We start from the raw sequence: 23,728 nt of genomic DNA, 5'->3' as shown, positions 1-23,728 counted from the left end.
TCACTAGAACAGTTGTAATTTGGTAAGTGCAAGGCAGCAATTTTATATACTTTAGGATTTGATTTTTAAAAATGCAATAGTGAAATTTCTACAAAGTCTTTGAATTTATCCTCAAAGATGTGAATCTGAGCTCTAGGAAAGGGACTTGAAATTGAGGAAAAAGTGGGAGTTTCCCATAAAGCCCAAGGAGGGTGACACCTCTGTCTACAACCTGAGTAGTTCAGGTCTTTAGAAACTACTTACATCTTTCAATATCAGAATATGGCTTGCGGCTTTTAGGTACTGCAACTGATGAGTCACTAAAATTGTGATCTTCTCATGCAAGGTTTGACAAATGCACCTAAGAATGTAAAAGGTACAATATGAAAAAATGCACTGGGGGCACTCCAAATGGAAAAAAAAAGATCATTCCAAGCTAAAATGAGACAGAGACAACAGAGCAGTCGAAGATGCTTAGCTTAAGTACAGATGTCAATATGGATTACATACAAATGCAAATATAAACTGATGAAGCCACCTAGGTACTCAAACTCACTAGCAGCAAATCAGAGCTTAATCTGCTAAGAAATTCTAAATGGCTGTTAATTTTTTTTACTCAATTTAACTGTTAACATATTTCATGTTAAAACAATTGAACAATACAGAGGTTCCAAAAACCTGACTTAACTAAAACACTAATTATTGCATTTTATGTAGAAATGAGGAAGACACAGGCTGATGTCATATAAATATGTGGCTCTTCTCCTTAGACTATTTCCTAGGTGATGATTTATGACATTAACCAAAACAGGAAAGGTCTTAGATTTTCAGTAAGCTTTGTAAGAGTGCATGTTCTAGACCCTGGATAGAAAAATGACTGGAACTGAGGCTACCGTCAGTCCCCACAACACCCCCAGTCCCATCCCAGAAGCCAATTTTCTTCTGTTAGGACTGAATACAAAAATGAAAGAACAAAATTCCAATGATCTAAATCATAGTGGAAATCATCCAATGGTTCAAATAACCCTCAAAAGTGCTCCTACATTTAATTACAGACCCTGGAAGCCCAATCCCAGTCCCCATCTTCAGGTAGGCAGGATGAGGCCCAGGGACCATGGCAGGGCTGCTGGCAGACACTGTGAGTTCCCAGTCCTTATGCAGAGCAAATGTCAGGCATGGGGTTACAATACCACATGCTAGAGAACACAGATTCCAAGCCCCTCAGAGCACTGCTCCCTCTTACCAGCCTCACAATGCTGGGCGAGGCCCTAACCCTCTAGGAACCTCACTTTCTTCCTATCTCAAAACAAGGCTGATGTCAACTCAAAGGCATGATCTGAGAAATTAAAACACCACTCCCTGAAAAAAGCCTGGAACATAACTATGCTCAGTAAATGTTATCTCCATCCTGGACCCTTCCTCCAATCCACCAGCTCTGGGCTTTTGATTCAGGATTGGCAAGTCATAAATAGAAGATGCTTTTGGAACCGGGCCAATGATCAAAACCAAGACCTCAACTTGTACAGATGAAAATTATTACTTCATTCTTTCAAGTGTCTTACTTTGTTATTTCAGACCTAAGTTTGTCCACTGACTAAACCTCTCTTCGGGTAAAATACTCAAGCTTTCCATGGAACCGTTTCTCCTTAACTCAAAATTACCTGCCAATGAGCCCTGTATAAAAATATCTGCAGGGAGATGTTATCGATCAAATATGTGTCACTGGGACCCAGAGACCCAAGTCCAAGGTTTCTAGATGTTTTCTTCCTAACATCTTCCATCATAGAAAAGCTAATATAAATAATCAAAATAATATTATAATTGATGGCATTAAAATTTTCCTGAATTAGGAGTTTTTCAAAATCTCCAGGAAAATACTTTGTGAATTTTTTAGAGTTAAAATTTCCAAGCCATGAAAGCAATAAGGTCCTTCTATGTTGCCCATGCTGGCGCTGAACTGCTGGGCTCAAGGAGTCCTCCTGTGTCGGCCTGAGTTGTGACTGCAGATGTGAACCACCCTACCTGGCTGTGCCATAAAAAGACAGACTGGTTCAGCAATGAGCCTATACAAAGACTGGTATCCTACACCAGGACTGTTCAGGGCTGACCCACACTGTGAGGCAGGTGACACAAAGAAGGAAGACAGGCTCACTACTTTCATTCTTTCAGTCAACACACATTGGTTGAGCAGCTACATGATACCAGGCACCATTCTCAGTGCCAAACAGACAACACCCTGCATCATAAAGAGGAGACACACTAACAGAAAATGCATTATTGGGTCATGATGTGAGCTATGAAGAAAAAGCAAGGGGAAGGCTGCTATTTTAGAGGGAGTGGTCAGGAAAGACTTGTCTGCAAGGAGGTGACACGTGAGTCCTGAGAATATCTGGAGAAGGGGAAGGTCAGCAGGTGTAATGGCTCTGGGGAACCTCCGCACACTCACAGACCAGATCCAAGGCTAGCAACAGATCAGCCTGGCACCGGTTAATCCAAGGACCCCTGACCTTCGGCATGTGAAGATTCTCCTGTGTTTACAACATATAGTTGTAAAACTCGCAAACCTTAATGCCTTGGATGTATATTCATGATTGAAGTAAGACTGTTAATGGCAAACAGAAGTGTAATTCATTCATTTTTAATACAAAACACTTCACATTTCTAAGCTTCAACACAACCGCCATCTTTCATAGCATATTGTTCAATCCAATTTTCTAACTCGTTGAGAACATTCTCCAGTCGCTGCTGAGTGATTTCCTAAATTGCATTCGTGCTCCCTGCTCTAAGTTTCCCCAAAGAATGTGGTTCTGATTAGCAAACGACAATTTTAACAAGCTTGCTTCTATCAAGTGTATATCCAAAGTCATTAAACCTTAAAGGTGCAAGAGGACTTTATAAACACCTTCGTGTTCACCGGAAAACTTGGGGGAGCTCTTGCAATCTGCATACTGAGACCTAGCAATTAGAATGCCTTCCTCTCTCCTCCCGAGAGATTCTACTGCAGAGTCCCACTGGGAATTGCTTCTCAACTAATGAGGAATTTGAGGGGACAAGAATCGTACAAGTGACAAAGACCCTTCTCGGCCCAAAGGAAAAGCCATCAAGTCAGTCAGGAGTGGGCAAGAAAGGAAGGTCAGATGGGAAAGCTGTAGCTAAAGTCAAGTGCCAGCTGCTCCCACTTTTTGCTTTCTGGAAATAGTCAATGCTACCAGGCACATTTTTTGATTGTGGTTAAACAAACATACCAAAACTGACCACTGTAACCGCTCTTAAGTGGACAGCGCAGTGGTAGAAAGTGCACTCATGTTATGGAACCTTCAACACCTTCCACTTCCAGAATTTTTTCATCACCCCAGTACCAGACACATTTATGTCTCTACTCTGATGGGGAAACATTTAGTGACCCTCCACCCCATAATTCCACACTCAGCGGATGACCTTGCATCTGGGCCCTTGGAGTCCAGAGCCTGGCGATGTGATTGTCTCACTCTGCTTGAATCCATCTTTAATTTGCGATTTAGGACTGACTGTGGATTCCCGAGTTTTGTATGTGGAAGCCCAACCGCAGCACCTTACGATCTGGAGGAAGGACCTTTAAGGTAATCAGTTAAAATGAGGCTGTGAGGGTGGGCCTGCAGTCAGTTTGTCTGCTGTCCTTTTAGGAAGAGGAACTCTAGGCACAGATACAGAAGGAGGAAATACACTGAGGACACAGGGACAGGAGGCTACGAGTAAGCAGACAGGAGGGGCCAAACCAGTCTATGACCCCATCTCAGACTTCCAGCCTCCAAAACCATTAAAGAACAAATTTCGACTGTTTAAGCAACCCAGCCTATGGTGTTTTGTTACAGTAGCCCAAGGTGAATAACTCAGGACCTTATGGTGAGCATTTCCAAATGTCTTTCTCTATAATCGACACCCTCTGCTTGACAGAGACTTGCCTGCTTGGGGTCCTCTTTCTGTGCCTTGCTTGTTCCTGTATCTACATCTCTGCTTTTACTATTTCTTTTGCCAAAAGGAATTTAATTCCATCCTTGGCCTCTCCAAAACCTCCACAGGTTGCAGGAACACAAGTCACTTCTCAGCACAGCCAGGCCACAGTGAGCATCCAGATCTCAGCAGAATACATGCAGCTGCCTACTTCTGCAGCTTACCACAGGACCTTATACACTGAACCTTCCTTAAGTCTTGGGTATGTTGAACTTTTCCCAAGTGTTTGTCTTTATAAACTACATGTAGAAACAAATTCCTTCAGGGTAAGAATGAGATCAAAACTTTTTGTCTCCCATAGTCTGCCCACTGCAGGTCATTAACTTCTTTTTGGCTTACTGTCCCCCTCCCTGGCAAACTAAGATGTGTCATGCTATAACATCTGTCAGAGCATTTATCTTCAGCATGCACAGAGGGCTTCCACCAGCATAACCAAAGGGGCTCATTGCCCTTAGCAAGGTGAATGACGTGCAGTAAGCTAAATGGGGTTGGGAGGGGTGCATGATCAGATACTGTTTTAGCAGGACCAAGTGCACAAGCTTTGAAAAGGTCAATCTAGAATACATAGGGAGTGTCCATCTGCATAGGTTACAGCACACAGAGAAGACTCCAGTCTTCTACCTCACTGGCTCAGTGGTTAAGCAAGAACCAAAGACAAACTGCAGAAAAACCACATGCAAGCAAGGAGTTGCACTGGACTGCAGAAGCCCAGCCGCACATACAAGCTAACCCTTCACTGCTGAGGGTCTTAAGCCTTCATTTTATTAAGACTCCATGAAGTAGCATTGAACTCCTGAAGCCATACTCTGCTATGGAACAAATCGTTCCTAAATTCTAAACTACTAATTATTTCTAAACCCACAGATAAGAAAGCATAAACCGAAAAGGTCTTTCCACAAAAGCCCTGCATTGGTTCTGAAATTCTCACCACTCAAGAGCCACAAACCATGGAGGAAAAGAACCAACAGTCAGCACCAGTCTCCAAATCCCACCCTCAATTTAAAAACTGTACATCATCCTCCTTCTTCCTGGGGTCTGGATACACCCAAAGCCATCCATTCCTTAACTCCCCAATGCATGTGCTCCCCTCATTTCAACACGCTGACATCTCCTGCATTTCCCTACCTTGACCTCACACAAATGGAAACTTTTCTCTAAAATGGATCTTTCGTGAGGCAGATGAGAGGGGCAGAGGGACACAAAACGGGACGAGCTAAACCTTCTGAGCTACAAGGCCTTCCCTGAGCCTATTTGAAAGAGCTCCTGAAAGTAGATGTGAGGTAAGACATGAGCAGACTCACAGCTGGAACAGGTGCTTGCTGACTTCTGCATCCACTGCACTGAGCGGATCGTCCAGGAGGTAGATGTCCGCATCCTGATAGACTGCTCTAGAAAATGGGAAAAGGTGTCAGGCAGAACACATCCCACTCACCAACTCCTTCCTGGGAATCATATCCCATTTCACCAACTGAATGTTTATTCCAAGTGCCAATGAAATAACCCAAAACCAATGTTTCCCACTGGACCCAACCCTTGGCAAGCAGGTTCTACGTGTACCACCACCAGAAGAGGCAGAAAGGCATTTACCTTGCAAGATTCACCCGCGCTTTCTGCCCTCCACTCAGTGTGGTTCCCCGATCTCCTATCACAGTCATATCCCCATCCTCCAAAAGCTGTAAGTCCTATGTGGAGAAATACAGGAAAAGGGAAAAAAGATTTAAAATTGTTCTCCTGTCACCACCCTAATCTTTGCAGCAGTTCTTCAGAAATACAAGCATATTTGATCACCAGCAATGGATATATTTCATAGTGACTAAACTGTAACTTTGACCCTTTCAAGAAAACTCTTGGGGCATTTTAATGCTGTAGTCTTCCAGAGTATTTTATGTCCTCAACTATTTTAACAAGTATGTATTGTGAACTGGTCATAGGCCAGACATTGATCTGGGCACAGTGACTTCCAGCAGGGAAGGAAGCAAAGTCCCAGTTTCCATGCTGGGAGATTTGACAATATGAAAAATTAACACACATGTACATGGTGATATGTATTAAGAAAAATCAAAGGAAGCTGATTTGGGGGATAGAATTCCAGAAGGAAAGTCCAATTTCTACAGGGTGGTCAGGAATTACTAAACTCACAGGATGCTGTGAGAACCAAAGGAAAATGAGTATGAACACCCTCTACAGGTGAAAAAAGAACAAGAATTCACTTGTACACTTGGTGCCTGCAGACAGAATTCCTGGTACAACCAACAGAGGAACTCCGGGCACAGTGCAAATCACACTAAGCACAACACACCCCGCCCCCCAAGGGAAGAGAGAAAGAGACTATTTCCAGTATCCCACCCCCCACAGCTCACAATGACACTCAGAAACACAGTTCCCCACAGACTCAAAGCTGAGCTGGACTACTTTCAAGGGAAAAGCAGCAATCGCACTGGTATGAAAATGTGGTATTTCTTATTTTGTTCTTTTGCTGCAACCAGAGGTGGACGTCATCTCTTGCTTTCAGTTTTCAGGAAAAACAATAAGTTTTGATTTAAAATAAAGATCCCCAGCCTCCGCCCTACACACTGGTTATGTGGCCCCTGTTTCATTGCTGACCATTCGTGTAAGGTGTTCTGATTAGTTCTATGCCTTGATTGGGTGCTGTTTCCTCTCAAAGTGGCACCAGAGGGTAGCATAGCAATCTTAAAAAGCCATTTTCACAGAAGACACTTCAAATCCACTCTTTTCACTTAATTAGGGAAAAAGAAGTGGGTTCATTTAGCATAACTGGGGAAGAAGAAGGTCTCTAAGTCTGGCGGAAGAACTTTGATACTACAACCTGCAATGCTGTAATTCTTCAAACCTACGGACAAGTCTCTCATAGGGAAAAGGATCTGAAATGAAGTCTGAGTCAGGCTAATTTCCCAACCATGATTTCCTGGTCTGGGCGAGGGAAAGCTTTAGCTGAGCCTATGTGTCAAACGTCCCAGGGAAAGGAAGGTACTCACACTCACCTTAGTTATCACTCAGCAAAACTTAACCCATTGACTCCACCTACAGCTGGTTTCTCCAAAGAGGAGACAAGTAACCAGAGGAAAATCAGGAAGTGGCTATGCTGGTTTGATGCCAGAAGGCCAGAAACACACCATGTTCCCTTCCATGATAGTGGCTGCCCCATGGAGAGGTTGCTGGCCCTGAGGCCCTGCAGAAGGAGAGCAGGGGCCCAGAGCCAAAGGGCAGGGATCTCCTGTCTCTGCTTAGTTTTTCCTCCATGTAGAACTGCCACTCCTCTTGTGGCCTATCAGTGACTCACCACCTTCCAGGCCCAGTTCAAACTTTCTCTTCTATGAAACCATCCGTTTCCCCAGTTAGAAATCACGCCTCTTTCCAGTGGGTTCCTCAGACTTTCTTTACATTGCTCATGAAGGACTCGCCTTATTCTGCTTCATTATTTGTGTGTGTGTGTGTGTGTGTGTGTGTGTGTGTGCGCGCGCTCAGCTCCTCTCCCCATTGGTCAGCTCCTGGATGATAAGAACCAGGCACCCATTTCCACAACTGGATGCACAGTCTCATCTCTAACCCTCACTATGATCTGCAAGTGAAGTACTGGCCCCATTGACAGACAAGGGAAAGGAGATAAAGTATAAGTGGCCCAGAGACTCTCAGAGATGATGAAGAGGGCTGGAATCTGAACCGAGCTCATCTCTAAACAGAGCATTTTACTGTTTCAGTTCATGTTGGCCCAAGTGGTTGGTGAAAGATATATAAAATGCAGACAATACCAAAGCAACTGAAAACCTGAAGCCCTCTCCATTCGCCCACTTCAGTATCAACTCAAGCCTCCATATTGAGATCGCCTTCCTGCAGCCCGCGTGACTCAGTATTTCTTATTTCCTCCTAAGTCACAGGGAATCCATATAGTTATCCCAATTGAGAAAAGGAGAAATAAAGACATAATAATAATGATTCCTTAACTGTCAGGTCAAACTGAAAAAAAAATGTCCAAGTTGGCAGGAATGTGATAAATAAGTAAAAAACTATAAACTTGTGGGTATCCCAGAGGGGTGGTCTATGTGGAAAAAATCACACTTGAACTTATCACCGACACGTATGAACATGTATTACCTAAAGGTAGTCAAGGGTAAAAGGATAACGTGCAGACAAATGCTACTTAATATATTGCACTGTGTTTATTATTGAGGTAACCCAACTATATTTTTATTGCTGTTTTTTTTTTCAGTATTCTATGAAGAACTAAACAAATGTCAAATCAAAAAATAGAAATTCAATCATCAGACACTTTCTTCCTAATATGTTACATTCGAGGAGATTTTCCCCAATATTTGGGGGTTAAAGGGCTAGCATTAATATAAAGCCTCTCATGTGCCAAGGGATCCAGTGTATTAAATTGATAATCACGTTCCACACTCACAAGCCTTATGAGGTTGAGAGTTCTACTACATCCACTTCACAGATGGAGAAACTGAGGCTTCTGAGTTTTCAACAATCATCCAAACATACTCCCAGTTAAGAAGAACTGAGACTTTGATCCCAGTACTGTCTGACCACAGGGTCTGGGATTTTAACCACCATGCCAACATGATTAGGTTGCTCCCTGGGCCAAGTTCAGTAACTCGCTACAAGATCACTTTGACTATGGCTATTCCTACATGGGAATTATCATTTCATCTCATTAGTTAATCTCAAAAATGTTTCATCTCCATGAACTTATAAATTGACTTCAATTAGATCCAGTACAAAGCATTTAGTTGTTATCAATATACTGAATGAGAGATCCTGCCTTTTTCTGTTTTTTTTTCTTCCAGGATTTTATGGGAAGGAGGGTAATAGTGAACCATGAGGAGAAATCTTTATTTGACTCATCGCTGACTAACTGATTTAGATAAAAGGGCTATAATAGTGCCAAAAGCTACCACTTACCAAAACCTGGCATGTCTGCACTTCACAGGTATAGTAAGATCAACCCATATCTCCCCCAATTAATAAGAAAAGAAACTGAGGCAAAGGCCCAGAGCTACCCAGGACAGTTTCCCTCCAATGGCGGAGCCTCCTCACCACACCTGCAGTCTATGTAACACAGGCCACAATAATCCCAGGATACTCCTCTCGTCTGGGGCCACCTCCTGGCCACACACTGACACAGGAATTCACAGAGGAGACTGGCTGAGGCTCTCTTAAGTATTAAGTGGTTCCACGGTTTCTTAATGATCTTGCTGATGTCCTGCTAAGTAGAATCACCAGCGGCATTTCAGAAACTGCAAAACATCTCAGTCAATGTCCTCATTTTGCAGGAGACACCAGAGGACACCACAAGGTAGCAAGATGCTGTATTCAAAGTGACAACATGGAAGGGACAGGCTGGGCCAGGACTCCCGCTCAGTTCTATTTCTGCACACCAGGCTGCCTTCAGCAGGGGATGGGAACGTGTGCAGGGGGCACTTGTGCCCTTCAGCAGAACAGGATCCAAGTCCATGTTCATAAACAGCATATAAAACATCCCCATCGTCAGGGCCACTATGCAGCCCAACCCTAGGGGACTCCATTCCCACTGGAGTCTGTGTGCCATGCAGAAGCCCTAAGGAGGCCCAAGCCCCAGACACTGTCCCTGTTACTGGTCCAGGCCTCCCACGTGGCTGTGGGAGATGCTGAACAGCAGCCCTTGTCCCGCTTTCCATGGCAGATATTCAACCTTGGGGAGGAAGAAAGGCTGGCTTGATATGGGACTGTGGAGCCTCACATGAGCATCAGGAGTTGAACCTGATTAAGGTAAGAAGGAAATGCTTGAGATCCTTTTTTTTTTTTCCATGCTCACATTCATAAATCACCCAGTTTTTAAATAGTTCTGTCTTATAAAGAGCATCAATTGAGAAGTGGCAGGGCACAGGCAGGAATGGAATCTGCAGTCATGCAGCCGTCTGAACTTGATCTGCAAGTGTTCAGGTGAGCCACTCCATGTCTGCAGACCCCACTGGGCCAATAAGGAGAGTAGCATCAAAGACCAAGAAATTACAGTAAAAGCCCGAAAACTCGGTTACCTTTGTGTACTCGTGTGTGTAAACATGACAGGGAGAGAGAGCGTACGCACGTGATCGAAAGAACCAGAGATGATTGACACCCGGAGGACTCTCAATTAATGAGATCCGTTATGATCACTGTTCTACATTTGCTTCCCCCTCCTTTGCTCATACAGTATATATACTATTCAATAAAAATTCAAAGCCTGTCATCCAGAAACTCAGGAGGCTGAGGCAGGAGGACCACAAGTTCTAAGCTAGCCTGGGCAGCTTAACGAAGACCTTGTCTCAAAATGAAAAAAAGTCTGGGGATGGAGCTCAGTTGTGCCGCACCCCAGGGTTCAATTCCTAGTAATGCAAAAATTAATTATTTAATTAAAAAACAAAAATCCATCTCATCATTGCTTGATGTCATTTGTGACATAGTCTCTCATTAACAATAACTCAGGACAAGGTAATGAAAGCCCATTAAACAATTATCTTTTTATCTCCACACTATCATAAAATGCTGCTTACCAATACAATCTATGCCATTCAAGCCAGTGTTTGAGCAAAATTATGCTTTCCTCACAAAGCTGGCTAGGTACCTTCAACACCACCCCTCTGAAAATTGTCTGGCCTTTCACACAAAACATAAAAGAACAGTTGGACATCCAGCCATACTGAACAGAGCCTGCAGAGAGCCTTTTGCTGCCATTATTCACCAAGTTCTTTAAAGGATTTTTTAAAATAACTTTATTTTTTATGCAATGCTGAGGACTGAACCCAGTGCCTCATGTATGCTAGGCAAGCACTCTACCACTGAGCCACAACCCCAGCCCTATTCACCAATTTTTAACCCAGAGAGGGTATCATAGTGTTTATCAGTAATATGTAGTTCATCCTTTGCCAACTTATATTCAGATAACTATATTCATCAATCATTTGCCACAACATTTAATAAAATCCTTCATCTTGCCATTTTTGTGACAGTCAATGTCATTCCTGAAAATAATCTCTCACTGGTGAAATGATGCAGTATTGAAAATAAATTTTAAAACATTGTTTACTTTTAAAAATAAGGTACAAGTCAAAAACCCAATGGAACGGACACAGTGGTGTACACCTGTAATCCCAGCAACTTGGGAGGCTGAGGCAGGAGGATTGCAAGTTTGAGGCCAGCTCAGCAACTTAGCAAGACCCTAAGAAACTTAGTGAGATCCTGTCTTAAAATAATTTTTTTTTTATAAAAAAAGAGGGCTGAGAATGTAGCTCACTGGTACACTGAACCCCTTGGTTCCATTCCCAGTACCAAAAAAATAAATAAATGAGGTAGAGCAAGGAATCTATGGTCAGGCAGCTCACATCGACCACCAAGTAACAGGTACAGTTCTTATTGGATCCTGATTCAAACTAGCAGGTTAAACAAAGATTCCTAATGAGATAATTAAAGAACCATACGTGATGCCTAGAAAGTCAACCACATCAAGGAATTCTGTCATTTCTTTAGGTATAAAGTTCTGATTTTTTTTCAAAGGAGTCTTATCTTTTAAAGATAAATAATGAAAAACTTTGCAGATAAAATACATGAAGTCTAGGGTCTGCTTGAGAATAACAGGGGGGGAGGGGTGCCTGCAGAGGGCAGGGGTGCAGATGGCACAGGTTGGTCACTGGCTGACCATGTGTGAAGCAGGGCGATGGGTACGTGAAGGCTTAATATGCTGTTATCCTCACTTTTGCAAATCTTTGGAATTTTCCACTTAAAAAACAAAAAGTCAAAAGAACTTCACGAAACCCAACCAAATCCCCCAAAACGGGTCAGGTGAATGTCACTATCACACCACGAGTAAACCAGCAGAGTTGTGAGAGTGCCTATGTGTGTGTTTTCCCAGAAGACAAGCTTAGAGTATTAAATAACATTCAAAAGTCTGTCAAAATAAATTTTGCGAAAATCCGGTAGTTTAAACTAACAACAGTACTAGTAATTCAAGGACATGAAATTCAAGTCGTCACTCACCTTTTTTAAAGCACAAGCCTTTATTACTTTTTCATAGCGTTCTTTATCATATTTCTTCCCAAATAAAATGTTACTCCTCACAGTTCCCGAGAACACCCAGGGCTGCTGAGAAACATAGGCGATCCTTCCATGCACATTGACCAGCCCCTGACTCGGGGGCAGCTCCCCCAGCACAGCGCTCAACAGGGAGGACTGGAAGGGACAGTAAAAAACACGTTCGCGGTCAGCACTGGGAAGGAAGGAGAGCCCTGGGAATGGACGCACATCAGTCTTTCATTTAAAAACAGGATAAGAGGCAGCACTAGACACTTCAATGAAATAGAAATATCACTATAGGTCAAGGTAAACTAATGTTTATAAGGAATATTAACAAAATAGAGTGTGACAATCTACTGTGTCCAAAGGAGTTTCTCCCATTGAAATGCTATATGCAATTACTACAGGTAATTAAGACTGCTACATGAAATGCTGTGTGCCGTTGAGTGTTGTGGTGACACTGCATGATATATACTGCATATATCAGAAAATGAATGCAATTGTTACCCATGGTTCATACTTTACTTAACCAAATACTTGTTCCAGAAAAGCTATAAAGAAATAATATATCCAATGCACTAGGGAAGTTTTTTTATTTAGAGGACCTCTGGAGAGCAAAAATCCATCATAAAAGCAAGCAATCACCCTGCCATCTGTACATGCTACATTTAGATTACTTTGTTGTTTTCGAATGCACAAGTCTAAGTGTGCATGTGCATTTCCTTCTCGTCTTTCACAGTACAGAGACGTGACATGCCTGTGATGGCCACTATTTGAGTGCTTCCAGCACTGAACTGAAACTGTCTGTCTCTGTCTGACCCCAGAAACTGGGAGCTCCTTGAAGGCATGACTGGGTCTGACTTATATGTGTACCTCCTGCTCCAAGCACAGCACCACCCATGGACTTACTTTTACTACATGTGCACTGACGTGACATTATGAATCACAAGGACATGTTTAAAGATGGACAGTCTCCAGATGTCTTGTAGCATCTAGGGAATGCCCTGACAAGAGGAAGTCCCCACTTCCTCAGCCACTGCATCCTGAATGGTGGTCACATAACTTCCTTCCCTGATGTGTCCAACTTTTAGACAATGAGTTCCCAAATGTACCATATGAAGCACTAAAGCTATTACAATATGTGAGAGGCAAACTCTTTGGATGACATAAGCTTCTTGCAAAACTAAAGTCCCACGGAACATGCTGAGAAGGGCCATTCCAGGTACAGTCGATTCAAAACTGCGTTAAGTGCAGCTCTGGGCTCCACTCCAGAACTTCCCGTGGAATGTGGTGCGGCCTGAGTTGCCACAGACATCATGAACTTACCTTGCCAGCTCCCACAGGACCGACCACAGCTAGCAGTTCACCAGGTCTGACAGTAAAGGAGAGGCCTTGTAGGGTTGGGGTTTCCAATGCCTACAAATTAAAGTTTACCAAAAAAAAAAAAAAAAAAAAGTGCCTATTTTAATAAAATAATAGAAATCTCTCCAGAAAGTACAGAAAATAAAGCAACAGTCACACATGAACATATCCCTCATTGTTCTTCTTCCTATTTTAATGGCATGTCCTAGCATTCTTTTCATCCAACCACATTTCTTTGTGGGGTTTATAGCAGTTCCAGCAACTTTAGTATTTAAGGAAGCACCTTGCACCAGATTTCCACCTGCATACAGCACTAGACATCTAAAGCATTGAAGTAGCAGAAATGACAAGGCCATCCTCTTGAAATGAAAACTTCCCAGTTCACACTGACTTATTAAAATAATATCCCCCCCCTTTTTTTTTGGGGGGGGGTACCAAGGATCCCAGGGGTGCTTAAGTTGCTGAGCCTGGCTTTAAACTTGCAATCCTCCTGCCTCAGCCTCCTGAGTTGCTGGGATTACAGGCGTGCGTCACCACACGTTGCCTAAAATAATATTCTTTTTTTTTTTTTAATTTATTGATTTTGATTCATTGTAAACAACTGGGGTAAAACTTATTTCTCTGGTTGTACATGAAGTAGAGTCATACAATTTGTGCAATCATACATGTACATAGGGTTAAAATAATATTCTTAATACAATATTCAATATGGAAGGTTTTTAACCATTTGAGTTTTCACTTGGTTTTAATCTTCCGTTTCACCAACCTCCACAAGGTGGCAGCATGAGTACATGGCGTTCCCAGTCCTTAAGAAACAATTTAAAAATCATCACTGAACTCTCCAACTTTAGTTGAAAAAGACTGAGTATGAGTAATGCTTGACAAGCAGGAAGGCACTTTATATCATACGCTCTCTGCAAGTGAACACCTACAAATGATGGTCAGTTGTATAACCAAAGGTCTAACTCAACAACAAAAGGGGAACAAATGAAGGGCAGCATAGGATCGTGGGTCAAAGTGGAAAGTCTGTTCTACACCTGTGGCATGTTACCTTCCTGCTGGGCCAGGATCAACACTGTGCTTCTACTACAAACACTGAAGACATCTCCACCACGCACAGTCCAGCACAGCAGGAGAAGGGGCTAGAGTACTCCTACAGTATCAGGAACCACATTTCTGAATACTGCATAAATTCTAAGATAAAGAGATTTAACTGGGATCCCAATTAGAATAAGCTATGCCATGTTTGTATAAATATGTCAAAATATACTCTGTCGTATGTATCTAAAAAGGACAAATTAAAGGAAAAACAAGAGATTTAAAACTATACACATGACATGTATAGGTTGAGCATCCCTGATCCCAAAGTCCAAAATCCAAAATCTGAACCTTTTGGATCTCAGAAGTAGAAAATTCCACATCTAACCTTCTTGTATAAAACTACCTTTAGGCCATGTATATGTAGATCATAAATGAATTTCACATTTAGACTTGGGTCCTATCTCCAAGATACCTCATTATGGACATATAAATATTCCAAAATCTAAAAATACCTGAAATCTCAAATTCTTTTGATGAGCATTTCAGATAAGGAATACATAACCTCTACTAAACGTCAAGAAAATTCTCAATAATCACTCATTTTTTTGTTTTTGTTTTTTTTTTAAATTAAAGTTGTTTTATAGTTTCTCAGTTCAATTTATTCTTTAGGACACCAAATCAGATTCACTCTTGCACAGAACTTCCAAATATTACAAAATCAACTGGCAGATCCAAGTATGCAGGCTGAGGATGGGAAAAGATCAGCACAGCGTGATAAACCAAAATGAGGCTCCCTTTTCTCATTCAGTGACAATCGGTACTTTGAATTACCTATCCTTTAAGAAAAAGGCAGTAAAAATAAGGAAAAGAATGGTTTTAAATTGTATAGAACCTCAAGAGTAGTAACCACCAACTACAAGAACTTTTGTTCAAACCCTGACATTCATCACAATCACAAAAAAGCTGACGTAACTGTTGAAAGTGAAGTAAAAAGACCTGCTACTGAAGAGTCATCTGGGGGCTTTATTCTCATAGCTAGGATCCCCATCTGCATTTCCCACAGCGTAGATCTGAAGTCTTGACCATTTGTACCCCGTGGCTGAAGATCTAGTAAACTTTGAGCCCCAAGCCCTGTGTGAGGAGCCCTCTTAAAGGCCTGGGGTTTTGTACAACATACCAGGATGTATTCTATCATATAGAAAAACAATCAAGAGTGAATCAAAGGCAATACAGCCTTTGGACTCTAGGAAAGGATTCTTCAAAAATGAACCTGGAGTTCAGGATCCTGAAGTCTTCTGAAGAGCAGAACCTCGGGCAGAGAGGACAACTGTACAGTACCCATCTCCCATCACACCCCTCAGGTTCTGGTTAGAATACAGATCTGGCCCCATACAGGTGACTGTGCGCTGCTCTACCATACCAGAAGGGGGCAGCATTCGATGGCCAAGGGGGCTCCACCCCTCCATCCTGGTCATCCAGGCTCCCCCTACACTGAGGAGCTCCAACTCCGAGCCAGACAAGGCCCTGGGGATGTAGGAGAGAACAAACCCTGCCCCTGTGGAGATCTGGAGGTCCCACAGGACTATGACCTACAGCTTAGTCACGCAGATTATAAATGAGAGCTGGGTTGGCGAGACTCTCTGGTGTGGTTGCAGATGGAGTCCACATCCCTCCAACCAGCCAACACACTCCTCATTCCACCTCAGCTTCTGAGAACCCCCATATCTGTGCCCCTCCCTACTTGGGTCACATGACCCAAGGATCCCCCAGCCCGGGGCAGTATCATCTTCAGACAAGGTCAGACAGATGAAGTGTTCTGCGAGGGCAGCTACAAAAGAGGCTGAGAATATGTTTCATCCTCAGAAGAAGAAACCAGCCCATTTGACAACACTGCAGAGTCTGGTACAAAAGAAATCTGGTAACAGGTCCTACAAGCTATGTGTTGGTACCTCGGTGCTTTATCTAATTTCAGCAGCATTCACCAAGTACCTCTGTACAGTGGGACTTTAGTGAGCTTCCCATGAACCCACAGGCTGGGACGTGCCAAGCAGGCAGGGAGAAACTGCCAGGTCAGAAAAGCCTGCACAAGTTCCCATGTGCAAAAGGTGCAATGATGTGTTTCTCTGTGTCTGCGAATGTATTGCTGCTGAGCTCATAGAGAGGGCAGCATTCCATCAGATGCAGGAAACATTTATGAGACAAGGGCAGGTACAGAAGGGACGAGTCCATGACTTGACATTCACCACTGAAGTGGGGAGCAGAGAGGAGCTGGGAAGGATTGCTGCTCAACCACCTGCTTGGCTGTCAGTCTGTCCTGCACTCCTGCAAACTGTGCTTGCCAGACTCCAGCCAGCTCAAGTTCAGCCAAGGACAGAGCCTAGTCAGAGGCTGGTCCTTCCAGCTCCACCTTCCTGCTTCAAGCAACCTTTGCAGTCCCAGAACCCAGAAAATAGCCCCTGGCGCCATGGTTCCAGCTCCCACCAGCGGCCAGCATCCTGTGAGAGACACTCCCTGCGGCCCTAGGGGTGGGAGTGGGTTCCTGCCATTGCCAATCTCGACCACGGCCGCTTCTGCTTTCGTCACTTAGGTAACAAACTCCCTGAATGAAATTTCCTCTCCTATGCTGTGTCTTCTGTTTTCCAGACTGACCCAGACTGAGAGGGAGTTCTGCACAGAAGACCAGCAGCACAAGTGAGAAGCCTTGGAGAGCAGGCAAGGGGCGCGGGGGGCAGGCAGCTGCCAGTCTGAGCATTTCTTGAAGGTGGTCCTGTTGTTCTTCCCATTTGCCTAAATCTCCTCAGTAAATCAAGTTGCCTCCTCTCCTCCCTGCCTGGGCTGCCCGTACCCTCCAGAGGCACAAAATAAGGGAGCCCCCACCCCTCTAATCCCAGCAAAAATCCAATTCACAGGCTTTTCTCAGTATGTAGTAAGATGACCTGAACACATTAAGGTAAAAAACGTACACTGACTCCCCCGGGTCTCTAAAACAATCTATAATGGAGTTATTAATTTAACACAGTTCATGCCACACCCCAAGACTACTCCGTCCTATAGATCTAACCTTACCAATGTCTAAACTCAGGTACATCAAGTCCAAACTAAGGCAGCAATGAAAGGTTTTTTTGAAATTGTGATAAAGAACAACTTGTCAAACACTTTATGCTGATTTTATACATACTTCCTACTGATTGCAAATCTTACTCCTGATTTTGAGAATTTTTATAACAAACTCTCAGTAAATTAGTAAGCACCACTCTATATTACACAATAAGTAAAATCTCAAAATTCCTATGAAGTCAAGGCACCTGCTGTCTTCTGGAAGTCATGACCTTGTAATAGAGGATATGTTACCTTATCCCAGAAAGCAGTAAAATCCTGCACATGCACTATCATTTTACCCTCTGGTGGCAGCTGGGAGTCATGCCGTGATATCTCATCAAGTAACAGGAAGTTCTAAAGAAAAAGGAAAAACACAGACTGTTTAAACTGCAGAACCAAAAAGCACAATCAAAAATCACTACTTCTGTATAATTTGCAATACAGACCTTTATGCAGACTACACAACATCTCACCTGCTGTATTTTAAGTGTTGATTCTAGGGCTGGGGATGTTGCTCAGTGGGAGAGCTGCTTGTCTGGCACATGCAAGGCCCTGGGTTCCTTCCCCAGTACCGCAATAAATAAAGTGTTGATTCACATCAGAACATGCTATATATTAACAGATTTTATACACACACAGAGGGAGTTCACAGCCATGAATGAACTTTTTATCATTCTCAACAAGTGCCTGGGTTCCTTCGTAAAGCAAAAATACTGCTTCTAAGTTGAATACATGTATGTAGAACATTTTTTCTTCCGCTTTTGTGTTACTAACATGGGGGGAGGCGGGTAGCAGGAAATGATGTGATAAATATTTGTTAAATCCTCACATGTGCCAAACATCATGCTGGAGACCAGGAGTGCAAAGATGGAGGCCATTCCTAGGCCTTCAAGGAGTCAAGTTGGGCCAGAAGCACAGGCAGGGAACACGTGACCAATGGCAGAGATGGAAGCCAGACCCAGGTTCTACCCACCTGCCTTCTGGATGGACTCAAATTCTGCTTTTCCCCCCGCTTGTACATATCAAATCAATATATCACAATGTGTCACTATCAATTCATCATTTTTTAAAATGCTCTTATTCAGTTAGGTTCCCATCTCCTAAAAAATATCTTATAAGCACATCTTCATAATCGCTTGTATCTTTCCCTTAGTAAATGTCCTCTCTCTGATGGCAAAACAGTCACATCTTCTACTACCTGCTATTTTCTATGCTAGTTAGCAGCTATTTGATGCAATTTAACTGAATAAATTAAAGCCCTGCTTATTATTAAAACCCTAACATAATGATAATAAACAAAGAACTTCTTGCTTCTCAGATGCCAACAGAATTCAATTAGAAAAGCTATAGTGGCACAGAAATTAAACAACCTGGAGGTCCCAAGCACCCCTTCCCCAAATTTTGTACTTTAGGCAGAAAGTACTGCTGGTTGTCCTCAAAATCTGTTCTTAATCCTCTACGGTAACAAAACCCTTCATCTTTAACTGGTACATAGCAGTCTAGAAAAAAAGACCACCCTTCCCAGTCTCCTGGGAAGTCAGGGGCACCCAGGGGACCCAAGTTCAGGCCACATTAAAAAAAAAAGTGACAACAACCAGGAACCTTCCTCCACCCCACCACCCAGGCCTGGGAAGCTGCCATATTAGTCAGGGCCGTGCTCAGTGGAATGAGAGCCTGGGTCCCTCCTCTATGGAGCATCACACTAGCCCAGAACTTGCCACCGGGTGAATTGTGTCCTCCCCTCTAGTTCGAGTGTGTCCCTCCAAAATTCAGGTGCTGAAACTTAACAGCCAATGCACTAATTTTAAGAGGAGGGTCTTTTAGGAATGATTAGGTCATGTCAAGGAAGCACGCCCACGAACGGGATTCAGGATTTAGAAAGAATATTCTTCCCACAGCACACAGCTCTCCTGTTCTTTTGCCTTCCATCCTGTGAGGACACAACATCCCTCCCCTCCAGAGGACGCAGCAAGGATGCTCCATTTTAGAAGCAGAGCACAGCTATTACCAGACAATCAGACCTGCCAACACCTTGACTTTGGTCTACTCAGCCTCCACAATTGTGGGGATCAAATCTCTGTTCTTTATAAATGAGCAGTCTGTGGTGTTTTATTATAGTAGCAAATAGACACAAAAAAGATACACTGAAGCCTTATCCCTATACCTTGAAATGTGTCTTATTTGGAAACAGGATCACTGTTGAAGTGATTAATTATGATGAAGTCATATTGAAAAATAAGGTTCCCTAATTCCAACACGACTGGCTTCCTTGTATGAGAGAGGCAGAGACAGACAGACAGACAGAAAGTGGCCCTGCAACAATGGAGACAGACCAGGGTGATGCGGCCACAAGTCAGTAATGCCAAGCACTGCTGCTGAAGCCAGAATTAAGGACCGGCAGTTAAGTGTAGAAATAGAGGATCAGGTCAAATCGAGGAAATGGAGGCCATGAAAGTCATCTGCCTCTGGAAGTTGGAGACTACCCCTGGGAGAATGGAATGTCAAGGATCTCTGGAGCCCATTGATTACCAAATTTACCTGCCTTTATCAAGGACTGCAATCAAGGAGCTGCTAAATAACCACCACCCCACCTCACCCCCACCCCCCACCCCACCCCCGCCCTTACCTGCCTGAATCACCTTGGCCCTCCCCCTGCAATGGCTTTTCACTTTATGCAAAACCAGGCCTAGTCACATAGGCAGGAAGGAGAGATAAGGGGAAGAGAACTGGAGAACAAAAGAGACTTTAACCTATAAAAGATGTAGGGTGCGCTCACTTCTTGGGACTTTAGAACATCAGCCATGGCCCCCTTCTCCCTCCCAGGAGAAGTCTGTATTATTATCTTTAAATAAAACCTGCTTAATATGCTTGCCTTGGCGTGCTTCTCTACTGTTCAATCTTCAACATTAGAGGGAGCAGAACTCGTCACTGGTAATGGCGGTATCACCGCGGTCACTGGAGGTCAGATGAGGTGAGGAAGGTTCTCCCTACCAGTTTCGGGAGACTCATGGCCCTGGGCACCTAGAACACCTCCAGCTCCTGAGCCATGTAATAAGTTTCTGTTGCTCTAAGCCATTCAATTCATGGTACTTTGTTACTCAGCCTGGCAAAGGCACAACGAATCTCACATGGATTTCTGAGTTAGAGAAAAATAAACTGTGAAAAGGGCCAGAACATGGGTGTTCTACTGCCCACAGGTAGATCTAATCTAACAAGGAGGTAGCAACTGACAGAAGCACACAAACAACGTCTGAGAGAGAGAAACCCTCTCCTAAGTTATCTACCACTATAAAAACTATGTTCCTTTAAGTCCAATCCACAAAGCTACAAATTGGACTGTAATGATCTACTTCAAAAGATCAAAGGGTAAACACTGACAATGAAAGCTTTCTACTGCGTAGGAAAATCGTGATGCATCTGTCTAAAGGACCCCAGGAGGGAGAGCCAAGATGGCGGACTAGAGGGAGGCCGCGTTCCTTGTTGCTCTGTAACTCGGGTTTCAAGCAGAGGATTTCTGTTTCTCTGTGAGGCAGTCTTTGCTGCTTATCAAACCCCTGCTGTTTACCCCATTTGTCCACTGTGATCACCTGCTTTCTACCAGCATATCAACTACTTTTTGAGTGCACATTGCTCACTGACTAACAGTGATCATCCGTTATTTCCCCATTTGCCTGCCTCTTGCCTGCCCATCGCCTGTCTTTCACCTATTCATCACCCATCGCCCGAGGTCCACCTGCCAATCGTCCACTTGCAGACCAACCACAGACCTTGGTGGATCTCCAGCTGCCTGCTGTTGCCTGGAAGTCCACTGTCACAGTACCCGCAGGTTTGGTTATACATGGCTGCTGCCATTTTGAGACAACAGCCAGGACCTGCATGGCCCTCAGCCTGAGTGACCATGTCCTGCCTCCAAGACCCCTCAACCAGACCAACCACAACCCGCCTCCAGGACCCCTGGCCCAACCACAACCATGCCCCGAGCTGTAGCTCCCATTTGCCAACAACCTTTGGAACCCAGTGCAGCCATCTTGGATTATCCTGGTATCCATCTTTAGTTGGAGCAAATCCTATCCTTAGACCCCTATTGGAGACTGGAAGCTCACTGTCAGGTACCTCTCGTGTATCAGACGACTGAAGACTGGGAGAGTTGAATAGTATATGACTGTTTGAGTGTAGGGTTTTTTTTTCCTTTTTGAAAATTTTGAAGTTTTTATGTCTTTATTTTTCTTGCTCTATTTTCCTTTTGTTTACCTATTTCCTCAGAGTCTCTTTCTCCCTTTTCTCATGCTAACAACCAACTTCTTTTGAATACCCCAGATCCTCTTCTCTGCTAGAGGGGAAGATACGTAAACAACATGAAAAAACAAGGGAAGAAAATGATCCAAAAAAAAAAACCAGAGATTCTATATTAACAGAATCCAGTGACAGCAGGTAGAAGAAATGTCAGAAAAGGAGTTCAGAATATGCACAATTAAAACGATTCATGAAGCAAAGATGAGATAAGAGCACAAACGCAGGCAATGAATGATCATGCCAATAAGCAGTTGAAAGAGCAACTACAGGAAGCAAAAGATTATTTCAACAAAGAGAGATTCTCAAAAAAAAAAAAAAAATGGAAATCCTTGAAATGAAGGAAACAATACACCAATAAAAAACTCAATGGAAAGCATCACTAACAGACTAGATTACTTGGAAGACAGAACCTCAGGCAATGAGGCAAAATATTTAAATCTTGAAAATAAAGTTGCCCAAACAGAGAAGATGGTAAGAAATCATGAACAGAATCTTCAAGAACTACGGGATGTCGTGAAAAGACCAAATTTAAGAATTATTGGGACTGAGGAAGGCACAGAAATACAAACCAAAGGAATGAACAACCTTTTCAATGAAATAATATCAGAAAATTTCCCAAACCTGAAGAATGAAATGGAAAATCAAATACAAGAGGCTTACAGAACACCAAATACACAAAATCACAACAGATCCACACCAAGGCACATTATAATGAAAATGCCTAACATAAAAAAGATACCATTTTGAAGGCTGCGAGAGCAAAGCATCAGATTACATATAGGGAGAAACCAATACGGATATCAGCAGATTTCTCAGCCCAGACCCTAAAAGCTAAAAGGGCCTAGGAACAACATATTTCAAGCTCTGAAAGGACATGGTTGCCAACCACAAATCCTATATCCAGCAAAACTAACTTTCAGATTTGAAGACAAAATAAAATCCTTCCATGATAAACAAAAGTTAAAAGAATTTACAAATAGAAAGCCTGTGCTACAGAACATTCTCAGCAAAATATTCCATGAGGAGGAAATGAAAAACAACAATGTAGGTCAGCAAAGGGAGGAACTACCTTAAAGGGAAAGCCAATCAAAGGAGAAACCAAGTCAAGTAAAAAACAAAAATAAGCCCAAATGACTGGGAATACAAAACATATCTCAATAATAACGGACCCCAGGAGCATAAGACACAATGCCATCTGTTCCCCCACTGACCCACCCACCAGTCATATTGAAACCTACTTAAAACAAGGTGTTGCCATTTCTGCCTGCACAGCCTATGTCCAGCAAGAAGACAGGTGGATGGACAAATGCTGGTCTGAGGACTTCCCCACAGCACCAACCGTGGGTTCTCTGACTTCTCTCTCTATAGCACCTCTACCCTGGTCAACCAGGCCTTAAAAGTCTTCAGTGACCCACCAGCACCTATACCATGTTCCCAAAGAGGCCCTCTGCCTCACACCCTGAATGCACACCCTGCCCCCTCCTGCAGGGCCCTCCTGATGCTAATCCTGCTAGGGACCTGCTCAGGATGACCCCAAGCTGGTATTGCTATTTAGTGATATAGAGAAGAGATTGTGTTACTCACACACTTAGAAACATGTTCACACTCTCAGACACACAAACACTGTCCCAACTCCCACGAACACTCTGCACTTCACAGACAGGTGCTTCGTGTATAAACAGACAATCTGGTTGGTAAGTTGAACCATTGACTACATCACTACGGCCTTTCACAGCATGGAAGCACACCAACAAGCAAAAGGTTGTATGTTACAAATCTTGCTCTAGACAAAATAAAATTCTGATTTCAGCTTAGGTGCATTACCAAGACACAAAATTCAATCTTTGGCATGTGACTGTTAGAACAGAAATTCCCCACCTTCACAGAGAGAAAGAAAAGCGGTGTGTGA

The 23,728-nt window shown here is 43.2% G+C and overlaps 1 protein-coding gene across 9 annotated transcripts in view; it reads right to left on the bottom strand.

Moving 5' to 3' along the window:
• Window positions 1-23,728, bottom strand: part of Abcc4 (ATP binding cassette subfamily C member 4) — a 230,969-nt gene that overhangs the window by 125,172 nt on the left and 82,069 nt on the right. For all 9 annotated transcript variants that reach the window (XR_007108738.1, XR_007108739.1, XM_047552596.1 and 6 more), the window contains 6 exons: window positions 17,779-17,880; window positions 13,351-13,440; window positions 11,989-12,180; window positions 5,557-5,651; window positions 5,271-5,357; window positions 244-340 (listed from right to left, as the gene is read on the bottom strand). Coding sequence is in view for 7 of the 9 variants with exons in the window: in XM_047552596.1 (XP_047408552.1) it covers window positions 244-340; window positions 5,271-5,357; window positions 5,557-5,651; window positions 11,989-12,180; window positions 13,351-13,440; window positions 17,779-17,880 (663 nt within the window). In the remaining 2 variants the exon portion in view is untranslated. The remainder of the gene's footprint in view (window positions 1-243; window positions 341-5,270; window positions 5,358-5,556; window positions 5,652-11,988; window positions 12,181-13,350; window positions 13,441-17,778; window positions 17,881-23,728) is intronic.

The sequence above is a fragment of the Sciurus carolinensis genome, chromosome 5, assembly GCF_902686445.1.
Source record: "Sciurus carolinensis chromosome 5, mSciCar1.2, whole genome shotgun sequence".
In the NCBI taxonomy this organism is placed as follows: domain Eukaryota; kingdom Metazoa; phylum Chordata; class Mammalia; order Rodentia; family Sciuridae; genus Sciurus; species Sciurus carolinensis.
This window is presented reverse-complemented; position numbering and strand designations above follow the sequence as displayed.